General features: G+C 32.0%; 1 protein-coding gene across 1 annotated transcript; it reads left to right on the top strand.

The window, feature by feature from the left end:
- Nucleotides 1-1,907: 1,907 nt before the first annotated feature.
- On the top strand, nucleotides 1,908-18,701 carry LOC147064205 (phytanoyl-CoA dioxygenase, peroxisomal-like). The gene is made up of 7 exons (XM_085958674.1): nucleotides 1,908-1,969; nucleotides 5,250-5,378; nucleotides 6,988-7,102; nucleotides 11,547-11,702; nucleotides 13,460-13,603; nucleotides 17,575-17,704; nucleotides 18,667-18,701. Exons 1-7 carry the CDS (start codon nucleotides 1,908-1,910, stop codon nucleotides 18,699-18,701), a joined length of 771 nt encoding a protein of 256 aa, XP_085814800.1.
- The last annotated feature ends 2,193 nt before the right edge of the window (nucleotides 18,702-20,894 follow it).

The following is a 20,894-nucleotide window of genomic DNA, read 5'->3' as shown; positions in this document are numbered from 1 at the left end:
CCATAGACTAAATTTGTCGCAGTGACAATCTCAATATAATCACAACTTAAACGACATTTTTTTTACAAGACAAAATCGAAATACATAATGACTATTCAAATACAGGGGTTCCCAACTGATTATTGGTTGCTATATTGTATTGTGACTCCTTGGCTAATCACTATTTTTCTGAATAAACAATGGTAGGTAGGTATTAGCTAGATTTGTTAAAAAATCAATTTCATAGGCTTTAATTAATTGTCAATGACATTTATCAGCAATATAATTAATATAGTTATCTGTATAATAAACTCACATTATTTTTAATTGATCACTAATTTTGGATCAGAGGTCACACGGAAAATATTAGAATAACCATTGTTCGCCAATGGATTCAATGCTCTCAAGATCAGTGTTGCCATGTTTACAGAAATTTCAGTAGATCTACTGATATCATGGTCAATAAAAGAAGATAATATTTATTTTTCAAATCTACGAAAGGTTTACATTGGTTTTTTTGAGTTGCTTGTGAGATTATATCCAATTTTCATCAACTCATTGATTTTTCATATATTTTGTCAATTATTGTATCTGGTGACACTGCTTAAGATTTCAGTATAATGTTATGACTGGTTTGGACTGTTTCAAGGCCCCCTTTTAAATCGATTGAGTCATCTACGTCAAATAAAATCGCCGCTGCTGTCACTAATTGTTTTCCATGAAGGAGATCAGGCAGTTGCTTCATAAAAAAGTACCAAAATCTAAAAGATGCATATTTTTCGCAATCGGGGAGTAAAAAGTCAATCAAAGTGTAAAAAATTCTGGGCTCATAATTATTACTTACTATATTTATTATAACATTGAATATTGTTATTTTTGTAAAGTGCCTCCTAACCTGTCAGTACTCTGGGTCTCCATGTACCTAAAATTGCCACGGTGTCACTACACCTAGTGTGTTTTTCAGTTAAGTTTTTCTGTCATGCTTAATTTTCGTCTACTTCCCATATATCCAGAAACTTAAAATTCTTATACAGGTGCTAATGAGTGTCTATACATTCTATTTAAATTTAGGCATTTAGGCAAAATTTCTATCTTAATGACGTTATCGATCTGAAAACTTCACCAAGTTAGTAATAGATTCCAAATGGACAGTTTCCAGATAGTAATATAAAAAAACATGTGTGTCGCCGATCTTATTTTCGAAATAATGGAACTTGAAATGTTGTATTAGTGCGTTTCGTCATTATGCGCAAGGGGAGAGTAGAGGCTCTGGCAGATGCATAGATAATATACGTGGCCAGGCCGGGGAGGAGAGCTTTACTAGTATACCTACAGTTCTACAGTCATATATTTATTAGAGTAGCGCAACGTGACATGGTGCATGTTGGGCATAACGCGTAAATATCACTAAATAAACCAATGGACAAGGAAGCAGACAAGAGTACGCGATGTGACAGAGGTCGCTAAGCAGATGAAATGGAAATGGGCTGGATGACTGTTGAAAAAATGCTGTCATACTGTGATATCCAAGGGACAATAAACGCCCTAAAACCCGCTGGATAGACGAACTCATTAAGTGCGGTGGATGTACGGGGCAGCAAAGAATTAGAGACCGAGAAGGGTGGATGGGGATAGGGAAGGCCTTCCTTCATCCAGCAGTGGATCGACCCCGGTTGATGATGATATATTTATTTAACATTGTTATCTTTTTTAATTGAAAACAAAACAAATTTATTAATTTATATTATACAGATGGTGATTTATTTTTATTTAAACAATAATTATCGAAAAATGCTAAATCTGGCAATCGAAATGAATCTTATTGTGTAGTATTTAAAATTAGGACACACAAAAATAAGACACAGTGAATCATAAATAATACAGTAAATAGTTCACCAATACAACATATTAATTAAAAATTAATTAACATGGCAGCTTGCAATGTTATCAAAAATGATGCATCTCCCAAATTGACATCCGCTATAAATAAGTGAGTCTTATCATAATATTTACAATGTTATCATATTATGTGTGCGTTTGATGAATATTAAACCAACAGTAATTTAAACAAATGTATTTTTTCAAGAAATGAAAATATAATTAATATTAAATTCTACAGGTTTTTAAAAAAGGTTTGTCGATAGCTATTTCGGTTGTAACACCATTATCAAGACTATCTACTAATGGTGTTACAACCGACTGGTGTTAACGACTAAATGAAGTGTGGGTAGCTATTTTGTTTTCTTAATTAAAAAAAAAATTAAAAACTACATATTATATATTATTATGGCCCCCACATAATGAATAGGGCCCCCAGGCTAGGATCTTTGTCAGGCCCCCTACATATCGCTAAGGTTAATGGCAGTATGACGCCCTGCTGTGGCAGTGTAAAAAGTGTAAAATTGTGGGTATTTAGTATATTTTTAGTACCTACTTAAATCCACTTTAATTATGGAGTTGTCGAGTATCGAGACAATTGAAAATTTCATGCATCACCTCATACTTGGCCACTTTTTTCACTGTTAGAGCAAGTTTGTGATGTGTGTTTATCTCAATTATCTGGTCGACTCACCACGCCGGCCCCTCAATGAATCCGGGCCCCCAGGCTAGAGCCCTGTCAGCCCCCCCCCCCCCCCTTGAGGGGAAATGGGCAAGATTAACACATTTGAAGATAATTCTAAAGATACTAATTATAAGCTATGTCTTTGACCATTCAAGTGTGATAAACATTCTACGAATAATGATTGCTTTATAATAATTATTGACCTAAGAATAAGGTAGTGTTTTTTTGAAATACGCCATTTCTTTTGTCATTCCCCAGTGGTTAAGCTACAACATACGGCCGTAGCCATAAATTGACAAACTAAAATTGGAGTGGGGAGTAAGATCATGTTAACGCGCGTGTTTGAACATGTACCTAACCGATTTTATTTTAATTTTTTTTAAACGGTACATGAAAAAATTATATAAAATAGTCAAATCATATTGAAGAAACAAATTTGTTTAGGAACGATAACTTTATTGCTAAACTTGTCTATTTGGGTAAAATTGAGTGAATAAATCAATGCAGGCCCATTTAGTCCTTTCAACGCGGACGGCACACCTGTTGTACACTAATTAATTGGCCATTCGATATAATTAGCATGTTATTTAAATGCGGTAATTACATAGTAATTAAAAGCTCCGCAGTCAACAAGTTAGTAGAAAAAAGAGCACTTTGTGCTAATAAAATAAGCACATGTACATTATTTGCAGACGTAACAATGTGTCTGTATTTTTTAATGGAATAAAGAGATGGGGGAGGCGCCAAGATTAGATTTCTTTGAAAGGGAGGCGTAGTAACATAAAGTTTGACAAACAAAGAGTCCGCAAAGCTGATGCAGCAGTTCACAGACTCATAATTAAGTCTGAAATACTAGAAGAAAGCCAGTAAGATAGAACATACACGTAAACGTTTGAGAGAGGGTGAGACAGGGAAAAGACGTATGGGGTAGTAATCCAATATTAGGAATAATTATACTGTTTGAACCTTGTTTCTCGTATTAGTGTTATTCATTTTTTAATTGTAAATAATAATAGATAACTTCTTGTCGATACTAATTTAATTCTCAGCCCTCAGTTATTACACTTATCAATTTATTGGTAATTTGTAAAATAGGATTATTTTGTTTTGAGTTTTAGGTAGACAAGGTTAAATTCTGAAATAGTCTCTATAATATTCCTACGAAAAATAGCTCAAGGTGAAATATAATTTTATCTTAAAAATATCTTTAGAAAATAAGTAGGTAAGAAAAGCGTTGTACCTAAATGTAATTAATATTTTATATTTTATTAATATTTTATTCAACGAATATATTTGAGAATGTAACATAATTTCTTTTATTTTGTTAACTGTCAATTCATGGTGGAACTGCATTGTATTGTTGTTTTAATTTAATAAAACGCATTTTTTTTGTAGTAATTATTCCACTTTTAAAGTGCTAAAAAAGTTAAATGTAATTAAAGTAAAATGCGTTTTATTAAATTAAAACAACAATACAATGTAACATAATTTGAAAACACTACCATCGTAATTCGCAATTCAGTGACACAGTCTGAATTTAGTCAGTATTGACACCTAACGATAGATCTTAATAATTATTATACCTACGTGAACAAATATTCGTACATTACGATTTGAAACAGCAAGTAGTCAACCGAAGTCTATGCTAGAAAGTATAAAGACGTCGCAGCGATTTTGATAGCGAAACCATAAACCCATCTGCAAGGGTTTCTTCAATAGTTTCTTTTATCTATTCCACACACAAGACTGCTTTCGACCGCTACGGCAGCTACCTAGGATCAGTGACGTTCCTAGACATAATGCCGCCCCATTTTTTATAAATAGGTACAATATTTTTTATCATCCGTGCTCGTGTCGTTTTTGGTCACCAAGGACGTCGAAGGGCAACCGAAGTAAACTAGACATCGCGAACCCGACAAAAAAATACAGTCCTGTTAAACCTTTTATGTTAATTAATACATTTTGTTTCCAACCAGCAAGCTGATTTTTTTAAAGGAAAGATATCTTCGTTATTAAGTACACAGTTTATGTAGCTATTTCTTTATAAGTATACCAAATGTGTCGCTAGATTTCAAAATCAGCCAAGTCCATAATAGATGAATAGGAGAAAAACAGTTTTTTGTTTTCTCAAATACACAGTCACAGGGGTGAAAGTATATATTATTTCGAGTATAGAATATTTAAAATTAATAAATTCTACATTTTGATAATGCAGAAATGTTAGAAAGCAGTAGTTCTTCAGCAATTCACAAAAAAGTCAAAAATACCTAAAGGTGGACTTGGCTGATTTTGAAATGTAGCGACACAAATGATTCTCCTCGATTTGCCGCCCTTTGAGTAACTGCCGCCTCCAAGCGACGCTCAATCTGCCTACCCCCACGGGACGTCACTGTCTAGGATAGGTTTGTATCGAAGTATTAGCACTTATTGTAACAATTACGATAAGTTAGCCCTCTAAACAGTCAAAACTGTCTATCTCGCTCTAAAATTTATCATAGCCAAGATAGGTGCTGTTAAAACATAGCACTTATTCTAACAATTACAACTAACAAGCGCAAAAGCAGTCTTATGTATAGAATAGATGCGCTGGTATGGTTTCGTATAACACTATCCCTTTGAGGTTACACGTCATGAATAATAATTGAAAATAGTACGCAAATAAATTGTTAGAATGAATTAATTATATGTAATTGTATTATTATTTCAGTGTATCAGTTGGCGAAGAAAGTTCTCGACCTAAGATTGTTTTTAGTCAGGAACAGAAAGATTTATTTGAGAAAAATGGATATATGATAATGAAGGGATTAATTTCGGAAGATATCATCGAAACGTGCAGGTAACTTATATTAATAAAATCTACTACGATAATGTATGCTTATAGAGTAGACTAGTAGAGTGTACCTACTTTTTATAACTTTGCACTTTTTACTACACTGATATGTCTCTTTGCCTGATTACGTTGCATAAAATTAGATCAAATGATATGATACTTGTATTCATATATCGTCTCTGTTCTGGCAGAACACACTAACTGGAGAATACTAGTTTTGAGTAATTTGACTTTGAAGTTGTTAAAATGGTCTATCGTATGAGTTTATTAAGTAATCGTAAAAAGGATGACTTTAAAATAAAGACTGTTAATTTATTAAGAAGGTTTCCAGACAGTAGAGTTTGAAATGAGGAACATTTTGGTATAACTAACTAAATGTAATTTTTTCGAATTAGTGTCTTCTGCCAGAACAGTGACGATATTACGTAGTAATAAATAAATAAATATAAACGAAGCGAAAAATCAATCTAGAGACATTTTGTATTTTGCATTTTTAGCGTTTTATTGCCTAACCGTCATTAATTCAAAACCAAAGCTGGCTTCAAAGTCTATTATTACGGGCTCTCGCATTTATATCTTATTAATCCGTTCTGTGATTGCAGGGGTTCCCAATTTAAAGGGGGGCCATGTTATTTACAATTAACTTTAGTTTGTTATTTAAAAATGTCAATTCTTATTTCTCATAAAAATAAATTGATACACAATAGTACAATTTAATTTCCTTTCACAATCGTCTAGTTTAATTAATGTCGCTAGATTTCGAAATCAGCCAAGTCCACCTTTAGGTATTTTTGACTTTTTTGTGAATTGTTGAAGAACTACTGCTTTCTAGCATTTATGCATTATCGAAATGTGGAATATGTATATTAATTTTAAATATTCTATACTCGATAAACTTTCACCCTTGTGACTGTGCGCTTGAGAAAACAAAAAGCTGTTTTTCTCCTATTCATCCATTATGGACTTGGCTGATTTTGAAATTAAGCGACATTATATTGCGGGAAAATCTAAATGTAATTTAAAAGCAGTTTTAGAAGTGTTTTGATGTTCAGTACTGCATAATATGGTCCCAATATGTATCTATAGTCTATGGTCCCAATACTCGTTGTTAAGCATTCCATGTCCTCATTCCACTAAACTTGTAATATCATACTGCTGTGAATCTAGATTCAGTTCTATTATGTCAATCAAGACAACATCTAGGAATCACTCTAATTTACATGCAAACCGCGGCTTGCAATCCGACAAAATATTTGAAGTTATCGAATTTTGTTGTTTAAATTTTTTATAAGAATTGCTCAATTTAGATTTAACACTGAGTTAAAAGCTTGTTGCCAAGATCAATTTGTTCACCCGCAGAATTATAATATGTATTACAATCTGTAATTTAAAAAAAAACCATTTGACTTAATTATGTAGGGGTGTAAGTATTAATCAAAAAATTCTAGAGGTGAAGTACGAGTATCAAAGAGGTTAGGAAGCTCTGCCTTATTGTATGTCTAATTATTAGACCTATATATTATAATAATATGTATTTGAATGATATAACAACTATTATTATGATTCAAATCGCCCACTTTAGGAAACACTGCTCAAGTTATTACAATATTTTCAGGGCACATTTTACTGACATATGCAATGGCGTCGTTGAAAAAGGAAAGTATGTGGTTCTCATGAAAGAAATTACTATGATAGATTCTGACAAGAAAGGAGTGCAGTTATACTATAAAGTAAGTTAATTATATAAAATAAATAGAGATACCTAGTGTAATAATATAAATAATGGATTGTTGGAAAACAATCAACCGCAAATTTTTCTATCCACAATTCTACGACTAGAAAATTCTTTTACATTACAAATACATTTTTTATGAAAATGTCACTGTTAAAATTTGAAATTTATAATTCTACGATTTATTACATTATGTCAAAACTGTATAAAGTATATTATTATGTATACTTATTTTGGAATTAAAATTTGTTAGGAACCTAGTGTGTTTTGGATGCTTTATCCTGTTTCGCTATCTAACTATGTAGATAAGTATAATGTCACTTTGTTGCATTGAAAAAATTCAATTATTAACAAATGCAGTACTAAAATATTATGTTATCATGTAAAACAATAAAACAATGCGTGATTCTAACAATTCATAATGCGTCAAAGATTTGTAGACGAATAATGTTTGTTCCAAACACCGAAAATAATAACTCATTTATTGAAAACAACGTGTAGAAAGTACAATCGTAGATATATTAATAACTTTGGTTAGTCCAGGTGCTGAGTGGGGTTTAGTATACATAATATGAGGGATGTAGTTTTTTTGCGGTTCGTCTACTTGCGACAATAGTATTCATGATGCCAGACCTGGAAGCGGACATAGTAGCTCCCACTCAACACCCCTTTGACTGGGTATTTCAAGAGCACCACTTAAGGCGAATTCTTTGCCTCAATTTACGATCAAATGTGACTTCAACGCCATCTAAAGGCATCTACAGGCATCTACCATGAATTTCTAAAAATGTGTTACTAAAAACTTTCGTCGATCGCAACCAGATGGCAATAAAATATAAAATAAAATATTGTGTGTCGCCACATATTAAAAATCATAAGCTTGATAAAAATGCATTTAAATTTATTATATATTTACTTACCTATGTAAAAATATTTACAATTCATATTTTCCCCATAAAATATTTACAATTCTAACATGTCTTATTTGATTTGATTTAAAGTGTTTATGATTTTTACATTTTGTTTACCGTAGTTTTTTTTACAGTGGCAATACAAGGGTATCCTGTCCAGTCAATGAACCAGATTTTTTTACGTTGTCAATACGAATTAATATAAATATTTTTCTACAGTAAAATTCATTTATAGTAGTAAATGAACATTTAAGTACAAATGTTTATAAGATTGAGTTTAATCTTGTACAATTGACAATTACATCGAATTTCTACTAGAGGTGGAATAAAAGAATGATATGAAATGAATAGCAAAACAAATGCCATTCGAATTATTATTAAACAAAATAAGGAATATACAGTTGTACTTGGTTATTACTAGGAAGGTTGGACCGGCTGAATGTGCTCGTTATAAGCGGTACTCGTTATATCAGAGAATAGGTATTTTTATTGTCGGCGAAAACAACAATTAGACACTTAACTAGTGTCATAAACGTAATCTGTCCCCGGCGGTATCCTGTCCGATCGGATTTTATTGCTTAGGGTCGAAATGTCTTTAAACGATCAACACATTACCAGTATTTTAGCTCGGTATATCCGATAAGTATCTCGTTATAACAGTGAATAAAAATGTACGGAGAAAATCATATACCAAATGTCAACGACTGTTTCCTCATTACATCCGAGATCTCGCTATGTCCGAGATTGTAATAACCGAGTTCGACTGTAGTTATAATTATGACAATGTCGATATTATATAGACATCCCAATTCATTTCGTTTCAACCATGTCCGATCCTAATGGGTTCATATGGGCCTCCACAGAGTGGACGGTTTGTATTAACTAACTAACTATATCTGAGATAAGAATAAAGTAAGACACGCAACGAATTGAATAAAAAAGAAGTTGGAGGTAAGAAAAAACGTAAATAAACATGTGAACAAATCTTGATAAGCAAACCCAAGGACAATATAAGTGACAAATTAAAAAAAAAATTGTAAAACGTAAGAAAAAAATTTAGAATTTGAAGTAAGTGCACCACTGATTACATAATATTCTAAGAAAAAGACAGAACGTTATTTCTTTGAAAAAATCTAATGTCGATTTTAAAGAACAGTGCAAGATAAAATAAAAGATAGTTTTATTTATTTTACCTATAAATGTGTAAGTGAAATGGATTTGGAGACATAAAAAGAAACCTTATTGGCCCAGTGGTTTCTAGGTGTGGACTTTTGTAATTCCCTGAAGATCTCGAATAAATAATTAAAAATTATCAACACCTATACCATATTCTTAGGCATCTACTATGATTGAAAAGTAGATCTTAATTTTTTGTATTTATGATTGCTTCATAAAAAAACAATATTTACGACTTTATGATGTAGCAGATAAATGAGCAACTAAATAGTGATCCAAATATTATAAAAAGTTCAACTATCAAAGCATCACGGCATAAAATTAGTAATACCACGGTTATACACAATTTATTGTACCTACCTATTGTTATAATTTTCTTAGTTCATTTAATCGTTTTTAATTTATTTTCAAATTCACCTCTTATGTGTTCATTCACTGAATTGTTTACCCTATATTTTATGGAGACTAATAATAACTTCTATTTTCTACATACTAAATTATCAACCTCCACTTTTTGACAGGACGGCATACAGTTATATAGGCACGTAGATAATAATTTTAAGGCCGTAGACAGGAATGAACGTTTGATGGCCCAAATATAATACAATAGTATGTATGTAATTAAAGTTAGGGTACAGGTCGGTTATCCTGGATACAGCGGCAAAGACATTTTGAAAATAGCCTATATACTGGATTATTTGTTAGGATTACCTAATCTAACTTAAACTTACCCAAACTAACAAATAATCCAGTATATCGGCTATTTTCAAAATGTGTTTGCCGCTGTATCCAGGATAAACATATAGAACAAAAGTTAGTGAAGTGGAAGTTTGTCGAGGCTGTTTTGATCGGGTTAATTTGTCTTTGAATAATATTGTGACTAGAAATTTTAACAATTCATATTATTTTTAACATTGTATATTGTTCATAATTTTCGCGACTACCACGTGAATAGACGATTTTTTTTTACTTATAACATTTTAAACACTTAACATTTATATGGATAAATTGTATAGTTACTAGACAAAGATTAAATTTGATGTGTGTCAGAAGTATCTTAGGCATTTTCGCTCGTATGCTTTCTTTATATTATTATGAAACTATATTTATTTTAAAATCGCTTTATAAAAGGTAGGTACGTCAAAACAGTAATAAATATCTGAAATAATTACACAACACTATTTCAGAAAGTGGAGGTTGATATATGTAGTCCATTGACATATGCTCCAATATCGCAAACAAAAATTATTGACAGCAGAATTAACACAGTTTTTGTCTTCGTACCTGGCGAACCTTTATTTTCAATGTATGTGTGTGTGTATGTATTTTTTAATCTATGCAAGTACTGTTTCAAAAATAGCTCGATTTATTTCCGCGTTAGCAGCATATGTCGATAAAGTCTTGTCAAATATTCATTTTATTTACAATCGATTCGTTAATATACAAAAATACAAGATTAAATTTAAATAACTAGCCTAAAAATTATTAAATAATATTTTTAATAGAAACGCTAAACGTTTTTTGCGATAAATTACGTCTGAACCGAGATGTTTCGATTTTAATTGCATGCTTTCTAACCTCCAAATCGATGTTTTTTAAATTTGAAAAAAAAGATATAAGGATATAATAAATTCCAATTAACGTTTAGCGTTTCCCTAGGTAATAGATTTACGTACATTTTTATCGTAATTTTGATAATAAATCTTATGTCATTCATTCTTACCACCCGATAGAAATGTACCGAATTTGACACGTATTTTTGGTATATAGAACTCCACGATACATCTTAATTTTTTATTTTATTTTTCTCATTACTTTTGAATATATATTTACCGATTAATAAACTTTTCTAGCTATTTTTCGATAACAACTTTACCTAGAGACATCACCTTAAGCTATCAGAGAAGCAATTACTTTTGTAATTCGCCTACCATGGGATATAGCATACACAACTCGTGGTGCCAACCCCAGAAGTGGTTGTCGATCTTACTTATTGGTATTTAATACATTTGATACATGCTAATGAGAGGCGTAATTTGACTACTAATATATTGTGTTTTATCTTTAAAATCAATCTTATTCCTTTTCGTCGTTGGGATATTATCGATGGAAATCATGACACAGTTGATTTGGGCGTAGGGCAGCACTCAGCAATATTCATGCATCGACTTTACCCTTCTCAGCATTCAGTGACGCGCAGAATCTTTGTCAGTGGAAAATCCATGGCACTCTTGATTTGGTCAACTCACCCAGCTCTCGGTCTAGCTAGATGTATATGTTATTCTACTTGATTACTTATGCATTTGAACCATTTTAATCATCAGTTTCTTAATAATTCAATGTGTATTTTTACAGATTCAAGACATTTTTAATGATCCCATTTTTTCCGTGTACACGGAGTCTCCTCTACTTCTCGACTATGCGGAGGCTTTCGTTGGACCGAACATAATGGGCATGCATAGTATGCTGCTGAATAAACCAAAAGGTTCATCGATTCATCCACCACATCAGGTAAATAGATAACATTAGTAGTATATAAAAGATTTTTGATTATTCCATAGTTTTGTGGCTGTCTTCGGACTCATGTAACCCAGATCTCAATTATAATATTATTTAGCAAATATTCATTTTTCACGTAGTCAGTTCCTATATATAATATGATTTCGTATTGTTATGAGATAGCGAATCTGCAATTTCATAACATTACAAATTATTAATATTTCATAATAATTTCAACATATTATTTCATAGTGCGCCGCTCAATAAAATAGCAGTTCAGAATCAATTGGACATCTCACTCGATTACAAGTTTCGATTAAAGACACACAGAATTACCGTTATATTTATTATATTGCATCGATTGTACCCTTGTAGTTATTTGAAACAGTAAATAAATTCTCACCTCCTCCATCATCACGAACGACTACTACCGTCTTTCATCTGCAATACATATCCTCCACTGAATAAGATTATGATATGTTTCCCATGAATTGTATTGAATTCTGTCCCCGATAGCACTACACTCCCCCTAATAACCAACTAGTTTGTGTGGGAATCTCTTTCGATTCCCATGGAGGATTCATAAGAGTTTTACCAGAAACCGTTGGTAATAATTCGCTGAAATTATGTTCTATACTCTTAATAGTGAATATAAATTAACATAGATTGCAAAACAACATGTATTGCCATACGCTATATCAAAACCTCAAATCACGGTTTCAGAAACAGACATTTTAACACTTTACACATCATTATACTACATTACTTATACATTATACCACATTATATGAAAATGCTTATAATATGAATGTGAATTTTATAATTCGTAAACATCTGGAATTAATAAGTCCACTTAGATAGTGAATAACTGCCATTGCTTCACTTTTTGATATCTTAAAATGTTGTATTAAAATTGTTTATCAGTTCACGTTTCGTAATGTGCAATATTATTGTAATAAATTCAGAATATTCTTAACCAAATATAATATTATGTATTAATTTTTTGCAATATTTTTCATTAGCTTTACAATGTGGATCTTGGCTGCCTTAATGGATACTTTTTTTACGAGAAATGGATGGATTACATAATCCATATGTACTAAAACTGAAACATTTCCTTCAATACTTGTTATTCATTTAATTTAAAATAAAACTATGTTGAATACGTATGGGGTTTTTAATATCAAAGTAGTTTGGGTACCTGCTTACATTGTTTTCAGGGTAATAAAGGTAGAAAATGTTTGTTGACAAAAGTAATTTGATGCAAAAAAAGCCATAATATTGTCGGTTCCATATATAGATAACTTATTGAAGAAAAAAAATCTTAATCGTTTGCAAGAAAGAAATACAAGACCAAAATTCGTTACAAAATATCGTAAAGTAACAGGAAAACATGGTTACCAGGAGGTAGAAATAACGTAACATAAAAAATAAAGTCAAATTTTAAATATAGAACGTTCGAAACATGTGAAATGAAGTTTTATATAGAACAATAGAACCATAGATAACATACCTATATATTATAGCACTGTCAGATCAATGTAATAACCATTGTTTGAGAAAAAAACAAAAACTTGTTATTTTGTACGAACTATTTTAATACATTTCATAATAATATGGTTAATTTGTATTTGATAATTATTAAATAATTAATTCTACGTTTATGCTACAGATTTTCTTTTAAATATTCTGAATATATTATAAAATCTGCAGTATAATCAATTAAATATTAACTCGATTTGTAATATCAATCATAATTATATTTACAGGATCTCACATATTTTCCGTTTCGTCCAGCAGACAAGATTATAGGGTGCTGGACTGCAATGGAGTCTATCTATAAGGATAATGGATGCTTGTACGTCTTACCAGGGACGCACAAGGACCCCCTTCACATGCATGCTATTCCTCAAGTAACAAAACTAATAAATATTGTTATTTTTTATTAATGTTAGGTTGGGTTAGGCTGGGTTAGGTTAGGTTAATCCAGTGGTTTTTAACCTGTGCACCGCTAGGTTGTTGCAAGTGCACCGCGAGAAAAATGATAAAAGCAGAAAAATCCGCGAATTAGTGAAAACCGAAAAGTCTTTGACAATTCATTTTGTTCAAAAATTTTTTTTGATAACCACTGACAAATTGAAAGGATTTCGGTAAAAATAACAAGTAATAAAGTAGACTAGCTGAGCCAGCTGGCTCTCGCCAGTCTGTCTCGCTAGGTCTTGCAGACGGCTTGGCGGTGTTGGATTTTAATATAATTGATAAGTATGCATAGATGGCGCCATAGTTTTATCTTCGGGATGGGTTTTTTATTCACGTCAGACAGTTTGAAATTTCGCTAATAATAGTAGAATGAGGTTGTGGAATCCTTCATCCAGCAGTGGATTGATCCTAGTTGATGATGATGATGATAACGATATGAGTATGTAGATCCATTACCATAATAGTATACCAATTTTGATAAATACAGCAATTCAAATGACAGAAAGGAGTAGAATATGGGTAGGGAGGCCTTTATCCAGCAGTGGATTGGATCAGGTCGATGGTGATGATGACGATATTAATATGTAGATAAATATAATATCACCGATTTTGATAAATACAGCAATTCAAATGACAGAAAGGAATATAATCAGGCTAGGGAACCCTTCATCCAGCAGTGGATTGATCTTAGTTGATGATGATGATGATGATAACGATATGAATATGTAGATAAATATAACTTCACCGATTTTGATAAATACAGCAATTCAAAAGACAGAAAGGAGTAGAATCAGGCTAGGGAGGGATTTATCCAGCAGTGGATTGGTTCAGGTCGATGATGATAATGACAATATGAATATGTAGATAAATATAATATCACCGATTTTGATAAATACAGTAATTAAAATGCAGAAAGGTATAGATTCAGGCTAGGGAGGCCTTAATCCAGCAGTGGATTGGTTCAGGTCGATGTTGATAAGGATGATATAAATAGGTATAGTATCACAAATTCGTTTAACTGCTAGTAGTAGAATCAGGTTGCGGAACCTTTCATCCAGCAGTGGATTGATCCTAGTTGATGATGATGATGATAACGATACGAATATGTATATAAATATAATATCACCGATTTTGATAAATACAGCAATTCAAATGACAGAAAGGAGTAGAATCAGGGTAGGGAGGCCTTTATCCAGCAGTGGATTGGTTCAGGTCGATGGTTATGATGACGATATGAATATGAGGATAAATATAATATCACCGATTTTGATAAATACAGGAATTCAAATGACAGAAAGGAATAGAATCAGGCTAGGGAGGCCTTTATCCAGCAGTGGATTGATCCTGGTTGATAATGATTTAAATAATATGTATAACACCAATTATTGTTGAATACCTTTTAAATATTTTTGGGTTATATGAGCTAATTGAATGTATATAAGTTTCATTGGTTTAAAAAATTATCATTTAACAGCCATAAAAAAAATGTTACGTTATCAAATTTTGAAATAATATTCTATGGTTGATCCAGTGTTGCCATGTCTACTGAAATTTCAGTAGATCAACTGATATTTTTTTTCGAAATTCAAGAAATCTACTGATATTTGTGTTTCTCCATAATTGTAAATTAACTGATGATTCTTTTAATAATAAACTTATAATGATTTACGCATGACCTTTTTTGATGTTATACACTTCTAAATTGACATAAAAAGCATTGTAACTCTACCCAAGAGCGCCATTTTACCCATTAATATCATCATTGCTTACAATAAATTAATATTATTAGTTATTGTTATTCTTATTAGTTTTAAATCATATCTAATAAACCACATTTTTCAAAATCTACTGATATTTTATGAAATCTACTGAATTTTTTGTCAAAATCTACTGAAATTTTAAATTTTTACTTGGCAACACTGGACAACTATTTTGTATTTCTGACCAAGATGAATATCCAGCTCTCTACATAAGGGCAATGAAAATCTTGTTACAGTTTTCAACATCACATTTGTGTGAGCTCGGTTTCTCAACATTAAGGCTATACTTCAGCTGGGGCACGGTCTAAAACGATCGTGACTACGCAACGCGAAGATTGTGCAAATGACGCATGCAGCACAAAACATAATTTGTCATAAAAAGTCAACATGCGTCCATTTAATGTTATGTTTATTGTTCTATTACTAATAATAATAATATATTCATTGACATGTTTTCTTTTTCAAGTAAATGGGTAACGTTTTTACTCATCTTTACACGATTTAAGAATTAATTCTCCCGTCCCCATAACAAAACAAATTGACGTGTTCACAGCTCGACTTTTGTTCTCCGACTGCCAGCCAGTCCAAAATTTCGTCGCACCTATAGTAGAAAATTATTTGCCGTTTCACTGAAGTACCGTCTTAACTAATAAACGAGAAAGACTTACGAATTTAGACGAAGAATTGAGGGTAGCTAGGTATATCAAATATTCGACCTAATATTTCTGAAATTTGCAAAATCCGATCACATTGATCGATTTTCACATAAAATAAATTCGATTTTGTTAAGGGTAATTTTAGTTACAGTTTTTTTTTCATTACTTAGGTCTATATATTATATTATCTTTAATATTTTTTTTCTTTGACTGTTAATCTGTTTAATTTGTAATAAAAGTTATGTCCGTATATTTTTCTTTATTTTCTGACCGTTTTATTTTGGTGCACAGCAATTTTTTCTCATGATCAAAAGTGCACCGTGACTTCGAAAAGGTTACGTTTAAAGAACCAGTGGCGCACCCAGGGGGGGGGGGGGGGGGCAAGGGGCCCAGGCACCCCCCAAAAATGAAAATTATCAGAATAACTTTAAACACTGAAATTGAAAGCCAATAAACTATACCTTTGGCCTTAGACAAATAAAAACACGGCAAAAAATGATTTGTAATAATTCTCCAGCACCCTTTTTAGAAAAATTTCTTAGATTTTAATTACTAACACAAAAATTTCGACTATGTCAGGTTTTTTTAGAAACCCAATCCCTGGGTCGCCTAAAATCCAAAAGTCGCCTGGCGCTATTATACTTCATGGCTATGAACATTTTCAATTACTTATATAATTGTGCAATATATTTTTTGATTATTATGTGTCGATACTCGACAGCTCCATTATTAAAGTAGATGTATTAAAAATCGCCAATTATTCATTGTATTGCTATCACTGTTTAACTAAAACATAATTTGAAAAACGTTAATGTAGTCTTTCACACTGCCTTTAATCTTAGCGGTAGGTAGGAGTGCCCCTTAATATCCTAGCCCGAGGGCCCGTTTCAGGATGTGGGGACCATGGTGTAGGTACACCGAGTGCAATAGACAAAAGACCGATAAACGAGAAATTAGGATGTGATGAAGAAAAAGAGCCTATAGGACTAATTTACATTTTCCTCCTTGGCCTCCCCCCAATATTAAATCCTGGGTGCGCCACTGTTAAGAACCACTGGGTTAATCAGTAGTCAAGAGTAGTAGCCGGGGGTCAAAGGTTCAAATACTGTGGTCGATTCAAATTAGCATTACGTATTTTTTTCAATACGGTCGATTCCCACTAGTGAAGATTGTCTGATTATGATGAACAAAAAGAAAAATAATATAGGAATACTTAATAGATACAGAGTTCGTAATGGACCGGAGCGCCATTCCGGTTCATGAAATCGACAAAATTATCGCTCCATTTCATGGAAAAAATATGGCCGTCTGAGATAGATAAGCCATATAACAATAAGCGATAACTTTACTGATTTCACTAACCGGAACGGCGCTCCGGTAAATTTCGAGCCCTGGTTGTGAATGTTGTATTGCAGAATCAAAATTTATTTCGGCAATTTGTATTGACTGTCCTCATGTTATATGAAATATTTATCTTCTTCTTTTCAGGGTAAACTAAATTTAGCGTTTTATGAAATAAAAAATTCCGAGGACATTGCGCCCGAAGAACGACGTGTATATCTGCCAATGGAGAGTGGAGATACAGTATTCTTCCATCCGCTATTAGTTCATGGTGCTGGTGGAAATTCATTAACTGTAAGTTTATTGTATCTTATTGATTATCATTGTTCGATAGGCATGCTAAGTACTCCATGGTTGGCAGAGAGGACAAATATCTCCATTTTAATAATAAGAAAAAAAAATGAAAGATCGACTCTATTAAGAGTTTCTAGAGAATACTGTATTTATTTGGTGACTTAGCTAGAAGGAAAAACAATAATTTGGAAAGACTCACCATCATATAATATAGGCATGGGCAAAAACGTAATTTTTGATTAGCGCATGGTGAAACAGATATAACTACTACCCATACGTTAATATAAGTCATCTATACATTTAAACCAGTGGCGAGGGGTGTAAGTAGGCTGTTACCGACATACATAGTGCACAATAAACTTTATCAGTCATAGTATTATAGATATATCAGGTAGTGGTGGTTAGTTTTAAAAATTCAATTATACCCTGCGAAACCAAGCCATAATAGATAAAAGTAAAAAAAAATACTCGTCTATCTATAAAATATCTAATATTATGCCATTAAATCACACATCATTTTGGATATTTTATAGATAGAATATTTTTTTTTATCTATAATGGTTTGATTTGGGCAGGGCTTAATTAATTAAAAAAAACACCAACAAACATCATGACGTGTACTATGTATTATTAATTCAACAAAAAGAAATAAGTGTGAATGAAAAAGTGTGCACTATTTTGTCGGATCGCCTATAGCATACCAAAACTACTATGGTTTGGTTTAGGCAGCATTGAATTGATTTTTAAAAACTAACTTACACCATCTGTAAATAATTGTAGTTTTATTTCAATAAAAATAAAAACTTTTGACTGAAAAAGTTTAGTGTGCACTATTTATGACGGATCTTAACAGAATACCTCCACCCTTCGCCACTGATTTACACAGTACCATGGGGTTCCAAATTTGACCTCGTTGCTGAAATAAAATATATTTTATGGTTTTAGGATACCCGTCAAGCAATGTCATGCCACTACGTTAGTAGCGATTGTGAATACATCGAATCATATGGCACAGACCTAGAACACGTTGCGAGAGGCGTTGAGGCATGTTACAATAAGCAAGGTTTACAAATCAATATGCGGGTATGTTCATTATATATTGTTCTAGTATTTAATTAACCTATTGATAGGGTTTTCCCCTTTCGATGAAGTGCCTTAATTAGGAAGCTAGATTTGAAAGGGTTACGTTAATAGAGAGTTATTACAGAGTGTGGTATTTATTTAAAGATGTAAAAATGAATTATAATTTGGAGTGGCAGTTATATACTGGGTAACCATAGCGACCTCAGGATGGAAGGTACGGCCTGCTTTCCCGAAATTTGGCAGCCATGCTTTAGGCAGATAATGGCACGAGTCTTATGTGTAAGGTTTACACATTAGAAATTTTGCAATGAATGTGTTATTATTAAGTTCATTAAGTATCATTGAACTGCCATTTTATTATCTATCTACCAGTGTCAAAAATTGCTTATTGAACGCGGGTAAATGATTATAACAAACTAAAATAATAACAATAAGCACTCAGGCAGCGATCGGTTTGTTTGTTGTTGTTGGTCTGTAACCAGAAAGTCTTGCGAGCCAATTTACTGCAGAGTAGATTGAAGGGATATGTAGAGGAGTGCACGAGACTTGATAAAAGTAAAACTTTTGGCTGAATGAGAGTCGAAAAACTGTTTCATTTAACTCACGACAGAGACGCTGTAAGTATTAATATTAGGGATACTGATAATGCACATAAACAAAAGTTATAAATACTTTTTTTTGTATTTTTTCAGAACATTTGGGATCGCAAAGCAAAGGTAGTTAGAGGGCGGGCCATGGACATAATATAATCAGTGGATTAATATTACATTAATTATTGATACGTTGCTCAAAATTTAAATCACCCAAATGCCTTTATTACTTGAAAATATAATTATATGTCTACGGTTGACGAGCATCACTCCGGAAAACACAATCAATGCCTTCTCAAGGATGTGTTAAATTATATGTTATAGGTATAAATAAATAAATAAAATAATCTCTAGAGTATAATATGCAACAAATAAATATGTACTACAATAATCTAATCGAATTGACATGTGTTTGACATTTTTACTGATTATAAACAGAATAGCATGGGGTAGGTATAAACTTTTTCTACAAAATCGGACACAATATTTTTGAAGCTTCGCATATTTTTATTTTAATAAACAAGATCTGCATGCCCACCTGGATAACAAAGATTAGACACGCTGGTGTTTATGAAAAGAAATGTTATCATAATAATATGACCGATTATTACTAATAACTATATGAGAAATATTACCGATAGATTTCTCACTGGATATTTACCAGATACCAGATCATGGACGATTATGGATCCTCAGAAACGGTAAATTTAGAATGTTGAGCTATATGGAATCATCGCTTCCTTGCAGTGTACAGTGAGGGATGGTTCTGAACATCCCATTAACGTTTTTACTTAAAACCAATGTGCTGACTATTAAAAATAAAGTGTATTTTTTACTATATAAATATACGTAAGTTTCAAAATATAGTACCTACTATTGAATGTTGATATTTCATAGTTTAATTTTCGACTGATATCGTATTATGAATTAAAAATACAAACCTTGACAAAAATGCAACCCCCATTTTAGGGGATTATTTTCATGGTGTACTTTTTATCTATTTTAGAATATTTGGAGCATTGGTGTTATTAACTTAAGAAATACTGTTAAGCCAATAAAATATTTTATAATAAATCAAATATTATTTGAAAATATGATTTTTATTTATTTTTTTAAATTTGCAACTTCCAAAAGTCTTCAGCATTGTCGAGAGGTTTTTTAGTTTCTCATATTTCCTATTTAAGCAGCTTTTCTCGAGGCCTTCCTTTTTTATGTTTTCTTCCCATTTTTTACGTCCGAGCAGTTTTTATGCCGTACATATTTTCAGTCCAAAATACAAGTCGAGGAGAGCCATGCTCCCTTTAGGTAATATTGTATTTTTTGTCGAAAGCTTTTTTTATAGCTTTTCTTGCAAATATTGTTTTTCTTGCGTTTTTTGGATACATTCAAACCTTTTTTGAAAAAGATTTCTTTCCATTCGAACGACAGAGAAGATTCAAGACTTTGATTTAGAGGTGAAACATTTTTTTGCGTATCAACAGGTAGATAGATGCAGCAATT

This window comes from Rhyacophila brunnea, unplaced genomic scaffold (assembly GCF_057557595.1).
Source record: "Rhyacophila brunnea isolate RB1 unplaced genomic scaffold, BYU_Rbru_1.0 scaffold_8, whole genome shotgun sequence".
NCBI lineage: Eukaryota > Metazoa > Arthropoda > Insecta > Trichoptera > Rhyacophilidae > Rhyacophila > Rhyacophila brunnea.
The sequence above is the reverse complement of the archived record's forward strand: the minus strand, read 5'-3'. Positions and strand labels throughout refer to the sequence as shown.